The 21425-nt window shown below is 34.9% G+C and overlaps 1 protein-coding gene across 4 annotated transcripts in view; it reads left to right on the plus strand.

Annotated features, from left to right (window-relative positions):
- Nucleotides 1-21425, plus strand: part of LOC113228672 (G protein-activated inward rectifier potassium channel 3-like) — a 51422-nt gene that overhangs the window by 19916 nt on the left and 10081 nt on the right. For 2 of the 4 annotated variants that reach the window (XM_026462029.1, XM_026462026.1), the window contains exons 2-5: nucleotides 1225-1735; nucleotides 17438-17879; nucleotides 18688-18867; nucleotides 19813-20002. In XM_026462029.1, coding sequence (XP_026317814.1) covers nucleotides 1371-1735; nucleotides 17438-17879; nucleotides 18688-18867; nucleotides 19813-20002 — 1177 coding nt within the window. In that variant the 5' untranslated portion in view covers nucleotides 1225-1370. Of the gene's footprint in view, nucleotides 1-1224; nucleotides 1736-12916; nucleotides 13506-17437; nucleotides 17880-18298; nucleotides 18479-18687; nucleotides 18868-19812; nucleotides 20003-21425 lie in introns of those variants that run through there. The other 2 variants (XM_026462027.1, XM_026462030.1) reach the window with 2 other exon arrangements.

Genomic DNA, 21425 nt, shown 5'->3' on the forward strand with positions numbered 1-21425 from the left:
CATTAGGAACACGTTTAACTTTCGCGAAAATCACCGTGATCGGTACTTGAGCAATTAAAGAATAGTTAAGACAGTATTCTGACTACATTCTCGTATTGCCTGGAGGGTATAAACTTTAATTCACTTTAATTTAATCGATTATTCATATTAAATATTACGTAATTCGTTGTAATTTTTCGATTTTCTTTTTGTTTAATTATCTATGTATACTTTACTTATTTAGATTATGAAGGACACACAGACCTACTTTCACAATAATTATTTCTTTATTATAGGCAAACTTGCCATTAAGAATCATAAAAAAATAATTTTAAGTATAGGTAATTAGGAGATTGCGAATGAGTATTTTTAATGTAAGTTTCTAAATGCAAATAAGGTGTGTTATTTCGGTGTAATTGATAGTTAGGCATACCAACAGTCTTCTCTGTTTAATGAGTATGTTTAATTTCCAGTGCTTGGCTTTACGCGTAATATCTCCTTTCTCTTCAAATAATAGCACACGTACGGTTGTTGTGAAGTAGAGATCGTTAGGAAAGTTCGTCTTGTTGAGTATTAAAAAAGCTTTTAAGTACGTAGTCTCAGAATAAGTAGATAGGTATATGCGTTAGGGTGTCGATTGATAACCGTGACAGCGTTGGATATGTATCAATTTGATAATAAGTCGTACCGTAATATATATATATATATATATCTATTCTAAACGAGGCCGCACACGTGTCACTCTTGAATGCGTAGCTAGTTAAATAATGAAGTATTCCTTAATTTCTTAATACCTTTAGTACTTAATTATTAAATTAGATTTCATGTCACTGTATTCATTGAACACCAAGTTAACCTAACCTAACTTTTATCTAGACGTGTCTCTGCCATCCTGTCATTAGATTACGTTAGTAATTTATATAGCAAGTCATTTCGCAATCTCTATTGTGAATACAGTCAAATCAAACAGAGCGTAAATTTTCACCCATTCGACGTAAGAACACACAATTTCATATACAAAATTTCAGCCAAAGTAAAAGTTGAAAGTTCTAATGAAAGTAAATTACATTCGATCACGGTCTCAGGTTGTGATTTCAAAATTACGACATAATGGCCTCTTTGTCGAGGCTTTTTAGTTTCATTATATATTTACAATTACCATGTGACGTTCCGATTTTCATTTATCGATAACAGAGATTGAACAAGAGAGCCAATTAAGTAATTTTATTCTTTCTATTGTTTCAGTGTCAACATTTCTACCCCAAACATTATGATTTACAAATGGATATTATGATAAGAGTGAAGTGTTGCCAAGAAACTAAAAACCCAAAGTGACGAAGTGCCCTGTAGGTAGTCTGTTAGTGCTACGTTCCGTGCTCTTTTAATAGAAAATGTCTGATAAAACGTCGTCGTCGGTGGGCCCGAGGAGCTTCGAGACTATCTCGGAAGAAGACCTCGCCTCGCCGTGGGAGAAGCTGTTAGGAGATGTAAAGCATGCTGTTCCTTCTATTGTGAAGACCAACGCGTCGAGTACTACCATCGAAGAGGTGTCGGGGCACCCCCAAGTTTTGGACTTGGAGGCAAATAAGCTGACAAGGTCCAAGAGCCTGAACCAGCGGAGAAACAGCAGCAACGGTCTTCTGAGCTCTATCCCGCGGCAGCTGAGGCTGTCTCTCCGAGGTGTACGCAGCGAACCATCTAGCGTGAAAGACGTTCCGACCACGAGGAATGATAGCTCCCTTAACCTTCTTCTTAGGTGAGTTTCATTTATTTATCTATGAAATATGTAAAACCAAAAAATACTGGTAGAAAACGAACAACAGACTATTTTTATACAAACGCGAAGTTTGTTAGAAATGGCGAGCATTGTTAAACATTTTTCAAGCATTTTGTTGCCAGACATGACAGCATAGTCACCTAGTATCTAAGCAGATCATGTTCTTTTTTCTAGTTTTATTTCTTATATTTGAATTCTATGGGCTGATAACACGAGTACAGCGGCGCCCACATAACTTCGTTTGCGGTCACCGTTTATTACATCCCATCACATGTTCATAATTGCCACGAAGCCTTCGAGTTTAATTGCAATCTTAAACATGCTGTGTTTCACACTGGGTCATAATAATAAGACTTAAACCTTGTGCAATTAATTGCTAATGGGTTGGCTCAAATATGCTTTACTATTAAGTTCTATTTTATCAGGACATAATAAAACTATGACGCTGTGATCACGCAAAGGCAATGATTATAAACAGTTATTGAAGCCAATCACTGCCGATATAGAATATGACATTGCATACAAACTTCGTAATTTGCTAGTACAATTTCACATAAAAATTTTTTAAAGTTATATAATCGAGCTAAAAAGAAGACGTCAACATTTTTCGATACAAAAATGTCGTAGCGACTTCACGGGCGTATGCAAAATTTTGCACAAAGGAAACGGACGTCCTGGAAAGTTGAACTATACCAACAAGAATCTCAACGCCAGACTAGTGGGAACAATACGCGATTGACAATCAGAAATATCCCTTGAAACAGTTCAGTTTATAACGAAAGATAATACTTACAATAACGAAGTGTTATTACAGTAGAACAAAAGCGAGCTAATGCGGAAGGAAGACAAATTGTAAATGTGTAAAAGGCATTTGAAAGAAGGATAAAACAGGGAAATGCGGTGAAAAGGGCTACAAAGGGAGTGATGTGTAACCAGTCTGTATCTGAGTAGGCACGAGTGGAGGTATATAATGATGTGTTGGTTCCGACGCTAATGTATGGGAATGAGTGTTGGGTATGGCAGAAGAAGGATGAGAGTACGTACAGTGAATTTAATAGAAATGAGATCCCCCAGAAAGGTATGCAAGTGGGATTATGTCACAGAGTGAAAAATACTGTGAAGAATATGGTTTGAAAGACGTAGTGACAAAAATGGAAAAGGGTATGTTGAGGTGATTTGGGTACTTGGAGCGGATAAATAAATGTGTATTAACGAAGGAAATATATAGAGTTCATGTGTAAGGCATCATTAGAACAGGACGGCCACGAAGAACATTCTCAGATCAAATTGAGAGTGTTCTTGAAAGGGCTGAGGTGCGTAGTGAGACGAATAAGAGGGTCCGTATGAAAAAATTGATAAATATAAATGAAGCAAGAGAGGTCAGGATCGTGCTAAGTGGCTATCGATAGTCTCTATCCACCCCAATGGAAATCCAAAAGCGTGAGCAATAAATAAAAAATGGAGATAAACTCGCTACATTCCTTTTGCGGTTATGACAATCTAACAGAAACAAATATTACGAACTGACACTTATTATTATTATACTAATCAGTATGCCAGTATTATGAAACACATTAAGTTAGTCAAAATAAGCACTAATTAATTTCACTGCAGTGTAATTTCTTGCGTATTTCTTTGTCAAAGTTTTAACGTTCGCAAATTATGATCTTTAATTTCTTTTAAAACAGTCCATTAAACTATTACGTGTAATATAAGAATTGTAACAGCTGCCTCTAGATGATATCTTTGTATACTTTATCGAGTTCTGTGTAATTAGTATGTTTTGCCGAATTATGAAGGTATTGTCTCCTTCAACAATGAGAGTCTAATTTATTTTGCTGATTTTATATTTTTCAAGCCGTGAATCAATTAGAAAATGGTGTTCATTAATAAATGAAATCTAAACTTCAAGGTAAATCTACATCTGTCAAAAGTAAATAGATGTCTTTTTCCTCAATGACAGCGCATTAACACATCCTCTAGACTATTCTGAGAACTGACTTTCATTTTATTTGCCGGTTGTTGTTTATAGGAGCAAGCATTTTCCTTTTTCTTCACTTCGCCGTACCTGTAATTTATAAAGGCAGTGACTTACAAGTTTTCTTAATTTATAACGTTTGTAATAATTTCCAAAACCATGAGACATACTTGTGGATATATAGATGAATGTTTACAACGATACTTAAAAGTGTGGTTAAAATGTGGCTCACCCGAGCTGTGGTCGGTTAGCCAATTTATCTTTGCAAGTACATAAGTTCCAAACTAATATGTATCCCTAAATAATATCAACACAGGTCGATTAAGGCGACGCTTTGACTACGTAGACTAACTTGCCGTGGGTTACATAATTACATCACTTACTTATCTAATATTTGCAAATCAAGTAAGCTTTTAAAAAATGTTATTTTGATAAATATTGGTTACCTACATAGACGCAATACCTCTTCCAAGTCAAAAAATACTTTATTATTTCTTGCATTGCGAATCATAGTATTGCATTGCGAAACGCGGGAGATACATCCGTTTCCCACTGCGCACTGTACCGAATTCGCAACGAGAAACCCGCGAGTTCATCGATCCTCAATACTACTTAAACGATAACGCTAGAGGACTGTCTGAGATGTTGAGTGGCGTCTCTTTTAACACATTTCTGGAAGAATACCAAATGTCGTGGGACATTGCGTCATTTATGCTGAGCCAGCGCCTTTTCACTGCCTATATTTCCAAAATTATTTACTTTAATTAGTTATATGCGTAGTTGTACGTTGCTTTTGTTATAAAAATTTGTTATTTTTAAGTGATAGTAATAATGATTATAGTGTTAGTTTTAGTGGATTCAATGTAAATAAGCTGTGATGGAAGTGAATAAAATTTTTGTCTATCTGTTTACTTAAAACTGAGTAAAATATAATATGGGGGTACTATTAAACTTCCCACAAATCTGAAAGTAGCACAAATGACAATGCTTTATACCCATTTGAAAATAATTTTATTGGATAATGGTACAGACACAGTGTAGAAGTATTTCTTTTAAAGAAATTGAAATTTTAGTCTTTTTATTGGACTTCATTGAAATTTGACACAATTATCGTTCATATTAATGACGATTATGTTACAACCTTTGAAGTAATATTTTAAAATTGTAATTTTAAAATTTGATTCTGGGAAAATACACTTTTAGAGTTAATACACTATTGTATCAACAGTGCGATATGTACATATATCAAACAAATAAATAGACTTTATATATAGTCTTTCTCTAAAATTAAGGATCGCTTAACGTAAAATTCTATACCTAACATAAATTATATAATAAGATAGGTATTAGAAACCCCTATCTTATTATATTATTAACATGAACTACTGTCAAACGCTATGAAGATTCCCGGCACGAATGTATCAAGAACATCGCGAGCCCAATCGCTTCCCGTGATTTGTACGTGATTTTCTATTCAATCACTCATATCTACTGACTTCAAGTTCTGAATACTGGTTTGACAATAAGAAATCCCATATTTATGAATATGACAAAAATAGGTAAGTAATTGCCGAGTATCAGATACCTTGAGTAAAATCATCACAGCGTTGCCGTATATGGATTATAGTTAAGGTTATTATGACTACTGTAATGGTATTATCACGCATGTTAGCTGTGACTTGACAATTCTAGATTAAAAATTTTGGTTAGCAATGACAGTACATTCATTAAATTATGGTTATATGACGTTTGAATCTACGGTACCGTAGGTACAGGCAATATTTGCAATCAATTAAGGAAACGGGCATGCCTTATCGCGAAGTTCCACAAGGAGCCGATACTGGCCACGATTTCTTTACTGTACACTGTGCGATAGTAAGTACCTATGCCATGTGAAATAAAAGTGTAATGAGTATAAATTTACTGCGCATGATTTTTAGATAACCAATTTCAACATTACAGATTTTAACATTTTCGTGGACTTCTTTTTATTTTCCCGATATTTCTGAACCCGCTCTATGCTCACGAACTAACTTAGATCACCAATTTTAGTCTTCTTCTTCTTGTCGAGTCAATAACAAAAACCAATAAAATAACGAACCGATGTAAAAATTGTTTGGCCCAGTAAGCAGCCACTGATGCCCGTATCTGTTTGCCTTTAGCAGGTATTCCCGGGTGCAACTTGTTGCAGTCACTATAGGAACGAAAGCAAGTGTGAAAGCTATAGAACGCCCAACTTGTGTCCTGAAACGGTTAAGGGTCTTCCATATTAACCACAGCAACTATGCCCGTGTGGAAAACTTTCGGCTAATAGCAATACAACCCCTTGTGTAAGAATTCGTCCAGGGAAGTGCTGCCATCATACCCATTTCTGCCACCAAGCAGTGAAAAGAGCATTTCTGCGTTCTGGCGCAGTACTCCTTAACCCCGTAGTACGCTTCGGATCTTTGCAATTTTAAGCTTTGAAAGACACATGAATAGGCAATATGTATAAAATATTTTCTTGCAAATTTTCCATTCCTTATTATTGTATTCCGTAAATATCTTCAACTTTCTCTGAATGATACATCTACTCTTTTAAGGTCACTAAAGTCTTATTAAAACTTTAACATGTAAGTACTTAAATGACGATGACGCGTATCCATTACAAACTCTGACGTATGCTGGTTTCGTTTAAGAAAGTGTCATCTGTATAAACAATCCATTTCATCAATAAAATTCCTCTTAGTGACAAAAAAATTCAATTTATAGTATATTACATAGAATTTCTATTAATTCGAAAACAAGTACTTAATGATATATTGATACAATCGGTATTTCGATGTCGTAAACATTTCCTAATAATTGACGTATTTATCACAATGGTTGCTATATAAGTGATTTCATGGCAACTTTACAAAAAATACTATATAAAACTATGTATATTAGTATATATATTTTGTAGGTATTTACCAGATTGGTAAACTACAAAAGTATTTACCACAATGGTTACTAATTAGTGATTTTATAACAAGTAAAAAATACTACTGTAAACTATATTTGTTTTTGTCGGTATTTATCACAATGGTTACTACTAAGTGAGTTACTAGCAGTAGAGCTCCTTGTGAAAGAGTTCATCCAGGGAAGTGCTGCCACCGTACCTATTTCTGCCGCCAAGCAGTAATGTGAGGAACGCAGTAACGCGTTCCGGTTTTGAAGGGTAAGGGTTCAGATGAAATTACAAGCACATGGGACTTGTAAATTTATGTCTCAATATTGTCACTCGCAGTGGCATTGCAACTGTTATGTACAGGCGTGTAATTTACCACCAGGCACACGACTTGTCTGTATCGTCACTTGATATTATAAAAAAAGTTATTTCATGACAAGTTCACAAAAAATACTATAGTAAAATTAGTATTCATCCACGTACAAGAATTATTAAACATTTTTAAATTTTAAACAGGTTTGTTAAGAAGAATGCATGCCGTATTGTAACTTCTGAGGTGTTTATGCTATACACAATAATATAGGAAAGAACCACTGTAAAACAAATTACCTTTTTCATCACATCTTAAAATAAATATTAACAATTATAATAAACTAGTGCAGTAATCAACAAACTTAATTATTTTAAAATAAATTTATTAATAATAATAATAACGCACACACTCAACATAGCCCCGCACTAGGGAAACCCTGTGTCGTGGGTGCCATGGACACACACATAGACAACCACAAATAATTTAGAAAAAGACGAGAAAGAACAGAGGTAACGAAGATCTTTCAATCACATTTGCTTCATGTAGTTTTACATATCGGTTGAATATAAATGAGTATATTGGTTCTTCCGCGGACATGAAAATCAGAATCGTATTATTGGACCCATCTATTACTACGAGATGTGGTCTCTATATGATTTTATGTAAACATAATGTTAAAATTATACCACATGGTTGTTATGAATCACGAGATGAGACCAGTGTGTCTTTCTGATTTCGTAGTATAATTATAAACCCTGGTGAATCATCTTTGTTTGACTACTGATGACCAATATATAAATCATTAAATATGTGAAAGAGTGACTTTCTTCATTAATTACGATTTTCAGTTATATTTTTGTAGATAATTTTTAGAGCTGTCTCAATAATTTGTTGCACTTTTGACATTTGGGTAACAATAATAGATAATTATTATAAAGCCAACCATAAATTTTTGACTCACGGTTGTTCTTTTTATTTTTTTGGTACATTTTTTTAAAGGTAGAAGTTATATATGGTTATTGGATAAACACCTCACTTTTAATTATTCTTTTTTGCCTTTATACTTGAGCTCATGGACAAAGTTGCTAATAGAATTTTTTTGATGCTCTTTGACGTACATTTAAATATAGTATAGACTACAGAGTCTTGTTTTATGTATCATTCGTTCTGTACACTTTTGCATTGTTTCTAACTATGACGTGTTTCTCAGTACGTATGGCAACTAAAGTTAATAGGGTGGAATCATTATTACGTGTAAGAGGTTTTATGTAAGGCCTGACTCACGTTCTGCAACCAACGTTGTATACATTTCGTGTCATTGTTCTATGTAATCCTGATGTCGATGTATAACACTTCAAAATGTATAATTTTCAAAATGTGGTATACCACTTTTCTTGAAATTCCTGACTAGTTGTTATAACAACTAGTGTTTATTTTCTTTCAGTCTAGTGTTTATTAACATTCAATAGTACAGAATCTCCTCGTATGTAGATCTGTAAATTTCCTATGGTAGTTAGTGTCTATTAATTTAAATACCATGTCTGCCAATGTCAATCGTCAATAAATAAAAATACAGCACCTAGTTTGGAGACCAATTAAAATCAATCGCTGTGATTTAACGTATGGCGCAATGAATACAACGGAACTTCACGTGAATTTTATTATAAAGTCCCCAAGTTTATCAATAAAATGATGTCATACCCGATTAGCAGGACATAAAAAACGACAGTCTGCCATGGTAGATACTTATTTTATCAATGTATGTCAATGATCATGATAAAGTTTTTATAAATATACGTTCAACACTAGAAAATTTTGGCACTCAAGCAAATATAATTCTAAAATCACGCGGGCATTACGTTCGTTCCTCATCGAACCTGCAAGGTGTGGAATGGTCTCCCTCCTGGAGTATTTTCTTTGCACTATGACATGGGGTTCTTCAAAAAGTGAGTCACCACGGCTCTAAAAGTCTGACAACTCATAGGCTTTGATGTTGCAGATGTCCATTGGCGACTATGACCACCTTTCATCAAGTGGCTCGTCTGCTCGTTTGTCTCCTAAAGGAGGAAGCAAACAGTCCTTCTTAATTACATCGAAAACGAGCATTCTTAATTGGATAAAAAAATATAATTAAGATTTTTTTTTAACGAATATGTAAATACACTCAAATGATTTTGGTTAAACAATTTGTGAAATTACTGATGGCCTCTATACAATGAATATTTATTTGTAGAGGACAATGTACTGATTGAAACCCAGACGCAATATTCGCTAAAAACATTCCACATTGACGTTTTCCTCGAATCGATTTAGAATTCGAGAATGTCAGAGGTAAATAATATCCTCCTCCCTTTTCTGTTAAAAGTTTTTTATAAGTTTTTTATGCTCGCGAATATAATAATTCCGAATTCGACTCAGTATACCTACTTATTATACTGCGTGAGTCATTTCCTAAGCCCGTTCACGAAGCCGTTGACCTATTTGAACTGTAATGTTAACGACCACAAATTGTGAAATTGTCGTTTTGTACACCTTACTAGGACAAACTTCTATTCAGTAATTAATATTTGTAATCGTAACGACTGTGTTCAGTCTGTATTTAACTTTAATGTTTAGTCTCTATTTCACAATGCCATTGCAAAACCAAGCAAGGTCTAAAATTGTAGTGCCATCTATCGTGGAGTAGCGGAACTAATTTTATCCCTAAACCGACGAAGTGGAGAAAGGTCCACTTGAAAGACGACCGTGCCCAAACAGCTATTTCCAACTCACGTGTCACTCGAACAGGCCGAGTTGGCAACAAACGACGTCTCATTGAGAATGAAGTTCAGCCCGATTTAACCTTAGAACAAGCAGCCGTCATTAGCTAATTTAAAATATTTCATGCTAAAATAAACCACATTATATATGAGTTTTCCTTACGATTACTACGCGTGAGTATTCCCGTTTCAACGTTAATGATGTAGATATAGTGAATTGAAACATTCTCTGACGTTATTATTTTCATATCGCCGTTGTTGCTCAGAAATGTAATCAGACGTCATAGTTTACGTCGGTGTTTAATATTACCATTATGTTCCTTATTCATTATCATCATATCAGCTGGAAAACGTCCACTGCTGAACATAGGCCTCCTCTAAAGATTTCCAGACCTGCCGAGCGGATGCGACGTGCATCCATCGGTTACCCGCCCCCATACCAGGTCATCCGTCCATCTACTGGGAATTAATATTAATAAATTAATTATGTATTTAATGCGTGTTAATGTAACAAGAAATTTATCGTTCCAACAGTCCAATTAGATTTACTAAGTTCAAGTTGCACGCACTAAGTGATCCAGAACCTAACTAATAAACAATCCCACTTAAATTTCTATTTACGCACCTACGAATGTGATAACTACGGACAATTTCCAAAAATCACTTACTTCACCATCGCGGAATATTGGTATCTACTTTTAAAATATGTATTTGCAGAATCTAGGCAATTTTAAAAACTTGACGAAGGAAGCAGTAAACGAAAGTATACATTTAAAGTATGTGTTTGAAATATCCCACCGGGCAAATGTGTGTAACCAAATAGTGAACACACCCCCAACCGGAAAATGTGTAACGTACGCAGCCTAATTTCTTGCGTTAACAGAAAACCAAATTCTGTTTCTTAAAATCGGTGTTTAGTGTCCACCGTTTGTATAGTTTTATAGAAATTTCCTAAAATGTTTAAGACTTGCTATATACCCATATTATTGGTAATAAAATTTGGATACATGGCCAGGAGAAATTCAAAATATACGTCCAATCAACTGCCTCCAAACACTAACCCGCCTTAACTGCCTCCGTGGCAGAACGGTTATCATGCTGGTCTGCCACGCAGAGTTTCGGGGTTCGTTTCCAGGACTGGGAGAAATATTTGTATGGCCTACATTCATTTGTGGGTTTGGGTGTAATTGTGTGTGTCCATGCCACTCGCGATACAGAGATTTCCTAGTGCGGCGCTATGATTTAGTGCAACTAAAATCTTAGTTACGCAACAGCACGTAAGACCTTCGAAACTGGACCGTCTTATTATAGAGGGTATATGTATAAGGGTACATTTTAATCCACATCACGTGCGAATGCCGACCCTAAAATTTTAAAGTTCCGTAAACCTCTTCTACATCTGCGAAATTCCGTCTTATAAACATTGCACACGTTGATATATATGTAAGTACAACGACCTTGCATATCGTGCGAACTTATAAAATATACAAATAAACATTTTCTTTAGACGATTATCCATCATTGGCAAAAATAACACGGTATAAGCGAGTGCAAAAGGACACCTGTTTCTTTTCAAAGTCCGTGACGCCGTGGCCGATAGATGACGTTGGTCATTTTTTCACTTCAGGTGACATTTTGGCATTAAATATATACTCATATACATGTTTTGCATTGCATCTACACTTTAGTATACCTATGGCATTATAGAGGGAAACACGCCTTAAACATTGGCAGAATCCCATCGTCAAGATTAACCAAGTTATGGCCAACTCCTTTCAACGCCCAAAGTTTTTTTAGATCTATTATCTCGTCATGTTTTTGGCTTATAGCTCATTTCGTAATTATAACATATTTCTACGGTGTGATTAAAATAAATTGCTAAAATTAGTTGCTATCAAATGAAAAACATGTCGTTAATTCGCGTGACCTGAATTCATTTCGTTTGTAGGGAAGCACGCCGGTTAAAAAACGAATGTAATCATTTTATTTAAGAAGGAGTGTTTTAACTCTTATTAGTCTGTAATAAAGAATTATAATGGGGTGTACCGAATCGTATTTAATAAATAATAATTTTCATTAAAAAAAAGGAACCGACTTGAAACTACTTATATTTACATACAAACTGAAACTAATAATTGTAACTTTTTATTTTGAAAAACCGACCTCAAGAGTTGAATTGCATTTAATTGCCAAATTTTATTGACATCAGTTACCGGAAAGTGCGCGAAACCGGATTCATCCTCTAATTTGCCACCAGGACCACTGTACTGTAGTGATGCGAGTGGAATGGAGCACGTGTGATCCCTCGTTCACATACTGCTTTGAGTTGCAGTAAAACGTGGATCAGTTTACACAGGTCGTTATTGTAAACACACTCTGTTGCCTTCTGCCACATGCCACAGATTTATATCACATCGACCGCAATGAAACGACACGTTTCTTTATAACGTGACTGACTGGAACAGTTTTCTATTTGACTATCACGTGAGTTTCCTTTGCGGTTAAATTGCATGAGATTCCTTGAAAGATAAACTATAATGAATGTTTAATAGTCAGTAAGATACACGATGGTTCAGATTACTTATCTATGTGTCTAATTAAGTAGTCACTCGAGTCTTACTAATATTTAATATCTCTTGTTTATAGAATATACATAAAATTATATTCTTAACCAGCTTTTTCAATATGTTAGTAGACAGTGAACGAACACCGAATATTGAACTATATAGATAACCTATTTGTGAAAAAATTAATGGAGTTAATATAGCTCGATTGTATATGCCATAAAACTAGGTCCATAAAATCTCAAACTACAATTCTCTGTCTAAGTACTTGACATTAATTGTGGAAGTTTGCGGTAAACATAATATTTTTTTCTTTCGCAACCTAATTGAAGTGTTGTACCACACTGAAATAGCGCAGTCCAAATATTTATGTGAACGCAAAAGATAACTCATGAATCTTTTTGCATTGCCTGCGTAGTTGGATATATGTATAGGTTCTAATACTAATATGTATACACAAACGTTACGTCACGCATAGGTCACAGAGTAGGGTTTTTCTTCAAAAAATAGACCGGGCGACGGTCGCGGCGCGGCGGCGCCACTGGCTACGTTGGCACGGGACGCTTATGTAGTATTTGTTTTGTGGACGTCTTCACATCTGTTTCATTAAACATCCGCCCGTTTCAGTGTTGGAGCAATCCTTCTCATAATCGGTGTGAGCGTGAAATTTGTCGCACGTACTCGACGATAATCGCAATTTTTCTACTACGCCATTTCTTTTTATCCCCACGACGAGATATTTCTTTAACTATGATTTTTGGGACGATGTTGCGTAGATTTGTGGTGCTATTATTCGATATTAAGGAAGTGTTTAGTGAATCGCTTATCAACGTCTTGCTGAAAGACAGAGTGGAGATAATCCTATAACTATTAGAGTTGTTCGGCTTTCCTTGTTATTTGCTTAAAACGAGAGTATTTATTGTGTGATATTTTTAGTCTAAGGTTCCATTAATACGTAGGAAGGCGCTGATCTCGCCATAACATCTATAAATTTGTTCAATTAAAAGACTGCGACCAGAAATTAACAGTTCACGGCAATTACCGCCAATTAGTATTTCGCGAAAAGTATAATAAAACATTCAAAATGGATTTCCATCTGGATAGTACTATGTCCGGACTGAAAAGATGCATCAGTCAAGTTTCGATGCTTATGACGGGCAAACCGATTAACTCAACGGATTCTGCTTGGAGGGAAGAGTTATCAAAGTAAGTTGTAGAGGATTATGCCACTGTATATTTAGTAGAGCTGCGTCATAATCGAAGCAAGCCAACAAAAGGTAAGTTTGTGTGAACTGAACACTAAATGTGTTTCTCGGGGATTTCAAAGAATGATTAAGATTGTCATTGCCAAGTGAGAAGAGTTCAACAATGAACGATTTTGCATCAACATAACTTTGAATAGTTAATTGGTGCACATCGCCGCATTGATGCATACGCTTTATAGAAAAATCAGCAATACACTGTGACTAGAACCACGACTCAGTTATTGCGTTTTATTTTTTGTGATAAATATAATTAAAACGAAATTAACCTAGTTGGAATATGTCGCACTATGTCATATAATATTTCTTGAAACTCAGTTTCGTAATAATTAAATACGAAAATGCAAAAGTCATTGGAAATTACTACATTAATGTTCTCGTCCTGGATACAAAATAATTAAATATATTTGAAACGCCGCAGCGGCGCCGGGGCGTATGATCTTAGCGGTTTTCTACAAGAGATCTCATTTCGAAATTGTCAATTAAAGTGCAATTGGTACGTGAAACTCACGTTTAGCGGTTTTTAGCGTTCAGTTTCATTACATTACGAATTAAAGGTGCCGTATATTACGAAGTAATGTTATCGTTATAGCGTATTAGAGTAAAATGTACGTAGATGTTTGATTTTATATTAAATGTATTTTTTAACTTTCATCGTGATATCGTGATATGTTCACAACGATTTTTTATTTAAGACTGGGCTTAAAAATTTCATACTTTTTGAATGCATGTCCTGACTCGTGCCTATGTTTGATCAATGCCAATTTGGACATATATTTCTTTAAACCTTTTTTCTAGTAATTAATCACGACACTTACGTAATACGTTGACTTTCGATCGATACTTTTTTTTTGATAATCATGCGCGTTTTGAGGTTTATCGTATATTCATAAGGAATGAATAACAATTTCATCGAATTATTAACGAAGAAAAACAATTCATTATTATAAACAAATTTTCACGCTTGTAAGGTTACAAATATGTTGATTACCGCCACTAAGTATGCATGTTATGATTCGATTTTTTTTGTATCGATTCATAGAAAGGCAAATCAAATCTTTAGATCAGAAAACAATAAGCATTTTGTAATAATATCATTAAATTTGAACAAAATCGATTTACAACAAAAATACTCGCATTTAGTTGTAAACAGTTTTTGCTCTAAATTTCGGACATTAATGGGTTTTAACCCAATTTAAACCTAACGTTAACAAAGTGCCGGGTAGAAAACCGGACGCTTGCTCATCTCTGCGTACAACCAAATACAAAAATGTCAATTAGTGCAACAAAAAGTAAAAGATAAACAACTTACAACAAAAACTTAAAAGTTTATTTTTGGTAATTTAATTATGTTTGTAAAAAATCAAATAAAAGTTGTCGTTTATGATTTTAGTAATACAGTCCTGCGAGGTTGATGGTTTTTTTTACAAATAACCCTATATATAAATTAAATCAATCACTTCCATTGTTATTGCGAAAATCGAGGACTTGCCCACAAACACACACATAAAACATATGGAGGAAACATAAAACTGTTTTTATGGTTAGCCTAAAGTCGTTTAAAAATTTAATTAGACCATTGATGAGCAAGGCTTCGTGGCAATAGAATGTAAACCAACTAAGTATAGAAAATAGTCTTTATTAAAATGCCTTTTGTCACAACTTGCACATGCTGATATCATTTATGAAATATGCATGCTGAATTAATAAATTGATAGCTTATTCATATAACTTTCATTCAATCATTCATCATCAACCCATTTATACGTCCCACCGCTGAGCACGGGTCTCCTTTCAGGCTAGGATTTAGGCCATAGTCCGCCATGTTTTTCTTCGCCAAGAAGTAATAAAATTAGTCAATTTCAAATTAAATTTCGTACATGTATTCCGGAAAACTCAGTGATGCAGCCCGGAATCGATTATATGAGTTTCAATGAACTGTAAACTGTTTGCAATAAACGGTTTCTTCCATTTATATCGAGCATTTATGTAGTGTGTTACCCCTGTTTAGCAAGGTCGTTAATTTATTGCTCTGTCGCTTCTCGATGCACTTAAATACAATTAAAACACGCTAATTACAGTATCAATGCAAAGTAGTAAACGCGGTACTTATACAAGGTACGACACGATATACTTGGTGAAGTATTAAAAGTCAAAAGGATGCAATATGAACGTTATGTAGAATACATAACGTTCATATTTAACGTTCATTTCTAACAAAGCAGTCCATAAGTTTTGAACATGAAAACTGCTGGCAGCTACCTTGGCCACGTATTAGCATAGCCAAACAAAGAGGGAACGATGCCAGAATTTTGGACACCCTGTCACGGGGGCCCAATTTCATCCATTCAATGCAGCCCAAGTCCAACTATTTAAAAGTTTTTACTGCTATGCTAGCTATATATATTTAGAAATAAATCCTCTCCATATGGAGATTTAAACTAGCTAGAACGATGAAGGGTATTTTCATCATTGATTTAAGCTCGGGTTTGCCAATTTAAAAGCTAAGCCGTTTAAATAGATGCTATTCATTTTAAGCTACAATTAATAACATTACTGTTGTAAAAACTCTTCTACTCAAAAAATAATCCTTATTTTGTAGACCATTGTGATTCATCATATTTATTCAGAACGATTCAGTAATTGGGATGAATGTGACCAATAGTTTGTTTTAATTTTTTTAGCAATAAACATGTTTTGTGAACACATTGTTAGTAGTTCCAGTCTGGCGGTAGCACAATACATTATTGTACGTCATATCGAACGTCGTTGCCGGTAACAAAGATTACATTTATTGATGCAAGAAACATTATTTCAGTACCATAATTTTATATTTTGATACAAAATACCATTTTATTAGATGTCGTAATAGATAAACTTATTTTTTTATACAATGAAAAACTTCACAACATTTTTTTATACAATGTTAAACCTTTATATGAAAAAGATAAAAATGTTTCAATATAAAAGCTTTCTGACAAATAAGTGGCACTTTATGGACTCCCACTCGAGTGAGATAAGTCAGAGTGTTTGCACGGACCACATTAAATTAATGGGTTGTTGTACCTATTACCTACTTTACTAAACTCGGTGGTTTTTATACTCTTTACATGGAGTAAATATCATATATCTATTAAGTTGGTAGTTTTAAACCAGATAGATTAAATTAATTAAATATTACGCGTTTATCAACGATTGAACCGATCTGGCGATCAGATCGGTATTTTAAATTGATTAACTTATTTATTTTAGAATTTGTTTTCTTATTGTGTCTGTTCATAAAACATCGGACATCAAACTTATAAATAAACATTATACATCCAATATTCCGTTATCACAAAGTCGAAATTTTTTTTGTCCGAAATAACGTTTCTTTGAATTTTCATTACTCCGAAAACCGCATTAATAACGAAACGGTTGTTCTTTCAGGATATGTTGAATGTTTATCGCAAAGACACGATTAGGTTCGGTTAGGTTAGGCTAAGTTAGATTTAGAAGGAACGACATTTTCCTGTCAAAATTACTTTCGAGGCTATGAAATTTCGACTATATATATATATAGCACCCATAAAGAAACTAAATAATATTTAGCAATACAAAATTAATTCTTACTGATACTTTTCCATTCCTTATTGACACATGTAGTTTACACAATTTTCCGAACAATACTCCGATTTCTAAGTGCTTCAGTATTTCAACCGAATTTCATTACCTATAAACTTTTAGATGGTGAATTTTTAAATAATTTCATATGACAAAGAAAGAAACAACTTTCTTAGCGTGTGAGAATTTGAACGAAAATTATCAAAAAATAAAGTATAGTTATCAAAGCATATCCATTGTTTAATCAGAGTATTAACGTCTTTTTTTTTTCAGATATCGCCAAGCCCGTTACGCAGCTCGACGCGTGCGTAAGCGAGTAATTTTCAAGCACGGAGAATGTAACGTCGTTCAATGGAACGTGGCCAAACGCAGGCGCCGATACTTGCAGGACATCTTCACTACCCTTGTGGACGCACAGTGGCGCTGGACGCTGCTCATATTCTCCCTCTCCTTCATTCTCTCCTGGTTACTCTTCGCTCTCATCTGGTGGCTCATCATCTTCACCCATGGCGATCTCAACCCCCCGCCGCCAAACACCACCGCTCCAATTCCGTGCCTCAATAACGTCAACACCTTTACTGGCTGTTTCCTCTTCTCCATCGAGACCCAACACACAATTGGTTATGGCTCAAGAACCACTAATGAGGAGTGTCCTGAAGCGATCTTTGTTATGTGCGTGCAAAGTATTGTCGGTGTTTTCATCCAAGCATTTATGGTAAGAATTATTCATTCGTTTCCACTAGAAATCCTTACGTATTGAATGAAAAAACAGCACCAATACACTATAATTTATACTGACCACAACATTAAGTGTTAAGTAGTTTCTTTATCACTCACGTATGAAAAAAAATGTTCTTGCTTCGATGCGAGGAATATGATAATATCACACTTATTAAAATAAACTTGGCTTCCAGCCAAACGTATAAACGTAACCAACTCTACGATCCATCCAGATACTCTTTAAAAATTATTACATATTTAAGATACCTACTTTAACGATTTATTGATTTTTATATAAGGGTTTAATAACCCATTTATGTATGCTATACGGGTATTTTGGATGAGCAAATGGAACAACAGATACTTTTAAACCAGATTGTCATGACAGTGAGTGCAAGGTTATTCTAATTTTAGGTGGGAATTGTGTTCGCAAAGCTCTCTAGACCAAAAAAACGAGCGCAGACCCTGCTATACTCGCGGAACGCCGTGATATGCTTGCGGGATGGCCAACTGTGTCTGATGTTCCGAGTCGGCGATATGAGAAAATCGCATATTGTCGAAGCCCATATAAGAGCACAGATTATCCGCCGCAAGGTATATTATTTCAACAAACCGGAGACTGGTTAGTGATTGGGGATTTCAGTCAGCACGCCTATACGTCTAACTACTGACTCCACTCCCTAACTTAATGGGTTTCGAATTCTGAAGACCAACTCTATAACTAGGAACAACTGAAAGATTTTCAGATTTCGAGACCCACAGTATTGATACTGCATTACAATTTTTTTTTCTCTTGTCCCTAGGTGGGTCTAATATTTGCAAAGCTGGCGCGGGCCAAAAAGCGTAACACCACCCTCCTGTTTTCGAGGAATGCGGTGATCTGTTTGAGAGACGGGGAATTTTGTCTACTATTCCGAGTTGGAGACATACGCAAGTCGCATATTCTCGAAGCCCACATACGCGCTCAAATTATTCGTAAAAAGGTACCTCTCAAACTATTTAAGACCTAAAAGTATTTAACTATCAGTTTTGTTCATTTTAGACCCAACTCTGGACTTTTATCATTCGACTTCCATGCTTGATTTTGCTTACTTCTCTTATTTTAACATTCACCTTTGCATTGTTTCGTGTTCGCTATTTGTTTGATAATGCATTACCCCACATCTTTTTGTAGTTAAAATACAGGCAAGACATATTTTTCGTGGTGTGTCATCGGAAATTGAGATAATGGAATTTTAATAACAAAAACTAAATTTAACCTTTTTGCGTTGTTTGTGTCAGAGTTCTGGAACGAATCAAATGTATTCGATTGCTGACTCATGTACGTAAATAGTGTATTCAATTCAAATGCTGGATGTAGATTGGTAGGTAATCCTGTTATGATTCTTATGTACGTTTCAATAAAAATTAAAACAATATCCATAACTTAGTCCTAATATTCGCTGGAACGTTTCAAAGTAAAATTTCACACCCTTGTTACGTTAACGCATGAAAATAAACCAAAGATTCTTTTAGCACCGTTCATGCTTGTTGATATTATGAATAAGAATTTGTTATCGATATCATTTGACAATTAAATCTTAACAAACTGAGTGCTTACAAAATGTCATTAGTATAGTAGTTTTTCATTCAGTTCATATCAGCTGTCTTAAGAAATAAAAGCATAACATGCAAATGAATAAACTATAAATAACTAACAAACATGGGTAACCATTGTGTCCTCACTTCAGTTTTTTAAATCTGGATTTGTTATTCTAAAATACTGGAACCGGACAAAAATCATTCATTTAGGTGTATAATTTACAGACAATTTGGTATTACAACACATCTATCAGACTATCGGAATTCAGAATTGAAAAACTAAAGTGTGAAGAGATGCTTTAATCTCAAGTCAAAAGAAGCTAAGTAAGATTGTTTGGTTAATCTAGATAACCAGGGAAGGCGAAGTGCTGCCGTTCTATCAACAGGAGCTAAAGGTGGGAGCTGATGGAGAGGAAGATAGGTTGATGTTCATCTGGCCCATGACAATAGTGCATAAGATTAATGAGAAGTCACCGCTATACGGGTTATCCGCTTCAGATATGTTGAAGGAAAGATTTGAAATAGTTGTTATGCTAGGTAAGTTTTTGTTTTAATTATTATCTAGTAATAATATGACTTACTAATTATTTAGTTGTAGTAGCAGTAGAGCTCCTTGTGAAAGAGTTCGTTCAGGGAAGTACTGCCACCTTACCTATTTCTGCCGCCAAGCAGTAATGTGAGCATCACTGCGTTCCGATTTTGAAGGGTAAGGGTGGTGGTGAAATTACAGGCACATGAGACTTTTCAACTTATGTCTCAGGGTTATGAGCGCAGAGGCAATGCACCTCAGATCTTTGCGATTTAAAGCTCGGGGTGGCACTGCAATTGCTATGGACAGGCGTGTCGTTTACCATCAGGCGTACGACTCGTTCGTCCCATCACTTAGTATCATAAAAAAATTATATGACTGACCTGGAACTCTAGTTTCTTATTTCACATTTATATATTTATCAAAAAATTTCTGTCATTTACTTTACAAGGAAATGAAAGATATTTTCTGATAATTACGCAACGCGAGGCGTTCAATTTTGTCGATGTAGTGACTTTCTAGTATTAAGGTTAAATATGCATCCTGACTATATGTATGTGTAGCAGAACTATGGAACTATGGCGCACATTTCTCAATATCCATAAAGTTCAACAATAAATGGGTTTAGGAGTGATTGAAAACATCGTAAACTAACACAGTTGCGTCATTTAGCTCCGAATGTATTAATAAATAGACAAGTTAAAATTGTAACAATTGAAGTATTGTAACAGTTTCGTGGTTTCGTGGTTAGAATAGTTTTAGTTGTTTTAGGTTAGATTAGCGTAGTATTTGAAGGCTTCTAACTTACATAAAATTCAGACTAATTCTGAAGACAATTTCGATATTTTTTACGAAGATTTAAATAGTTGATAACAATTTACAATTTTCACGAATTTCACGCTCGTAATATATTATACAAACATAAAAGGTTATGAGCCATACATGAACGTGTAAACAATATTTACACATTGTGACTGGTTCAGGAGATTCCAAGTGACACATTTATGATTAGGTACCTTGTTATTATCAGGAAAGGCAACTTTATCTTAGACAAGTCACAGACAAGTTGTGAAATTCTGATTAAATTGCAATGAATAAGCAATATATCATATACAATAAAAGGTAGTAAAAAGTAGTAGGTAGGTAAAAGCAGCAATAGCGCTCCTTGTGAAAGAATTCATCCAGGGACTGCCACGTTACCTGTTTCTGCCGCTAGACAGTAATGTGAGCAATACTACGTTCCGGTTTTGAAGGGCAAGGGTGCCGGTGAAATTACAGGCACATGGGATTTGTCAACTTTTCCCTTAGGGGAACAGGCAGACAGACAGTAACCCTCAATCTTTGCGATTTAAAGTTCTGAGTGGCTGCAATTGCCTATAGACAGACGTGTCGCTTAACACCAGACGCGCGACTAGTTCGTCCCGTCACTTG

This window comes from Hyposmocoma kahamanoa, unplaced genomic scaffold, assembly GCF_003589595.1.
Source record: "Hyposmocoma kahamanoa isolate Upper Pololo Valley unplaced genomic scaffold, ASM358959v1 232, whole genome shotgun sequence".
NCBI classification, from domain to species: domain Eukaryota; kingdom Metazoa; phylum Arthropoda; class Insecta; order Lepidoptera; family Cosmopterigidae; genus Hyposmocoma; species Hyposmocoma kahamanoa.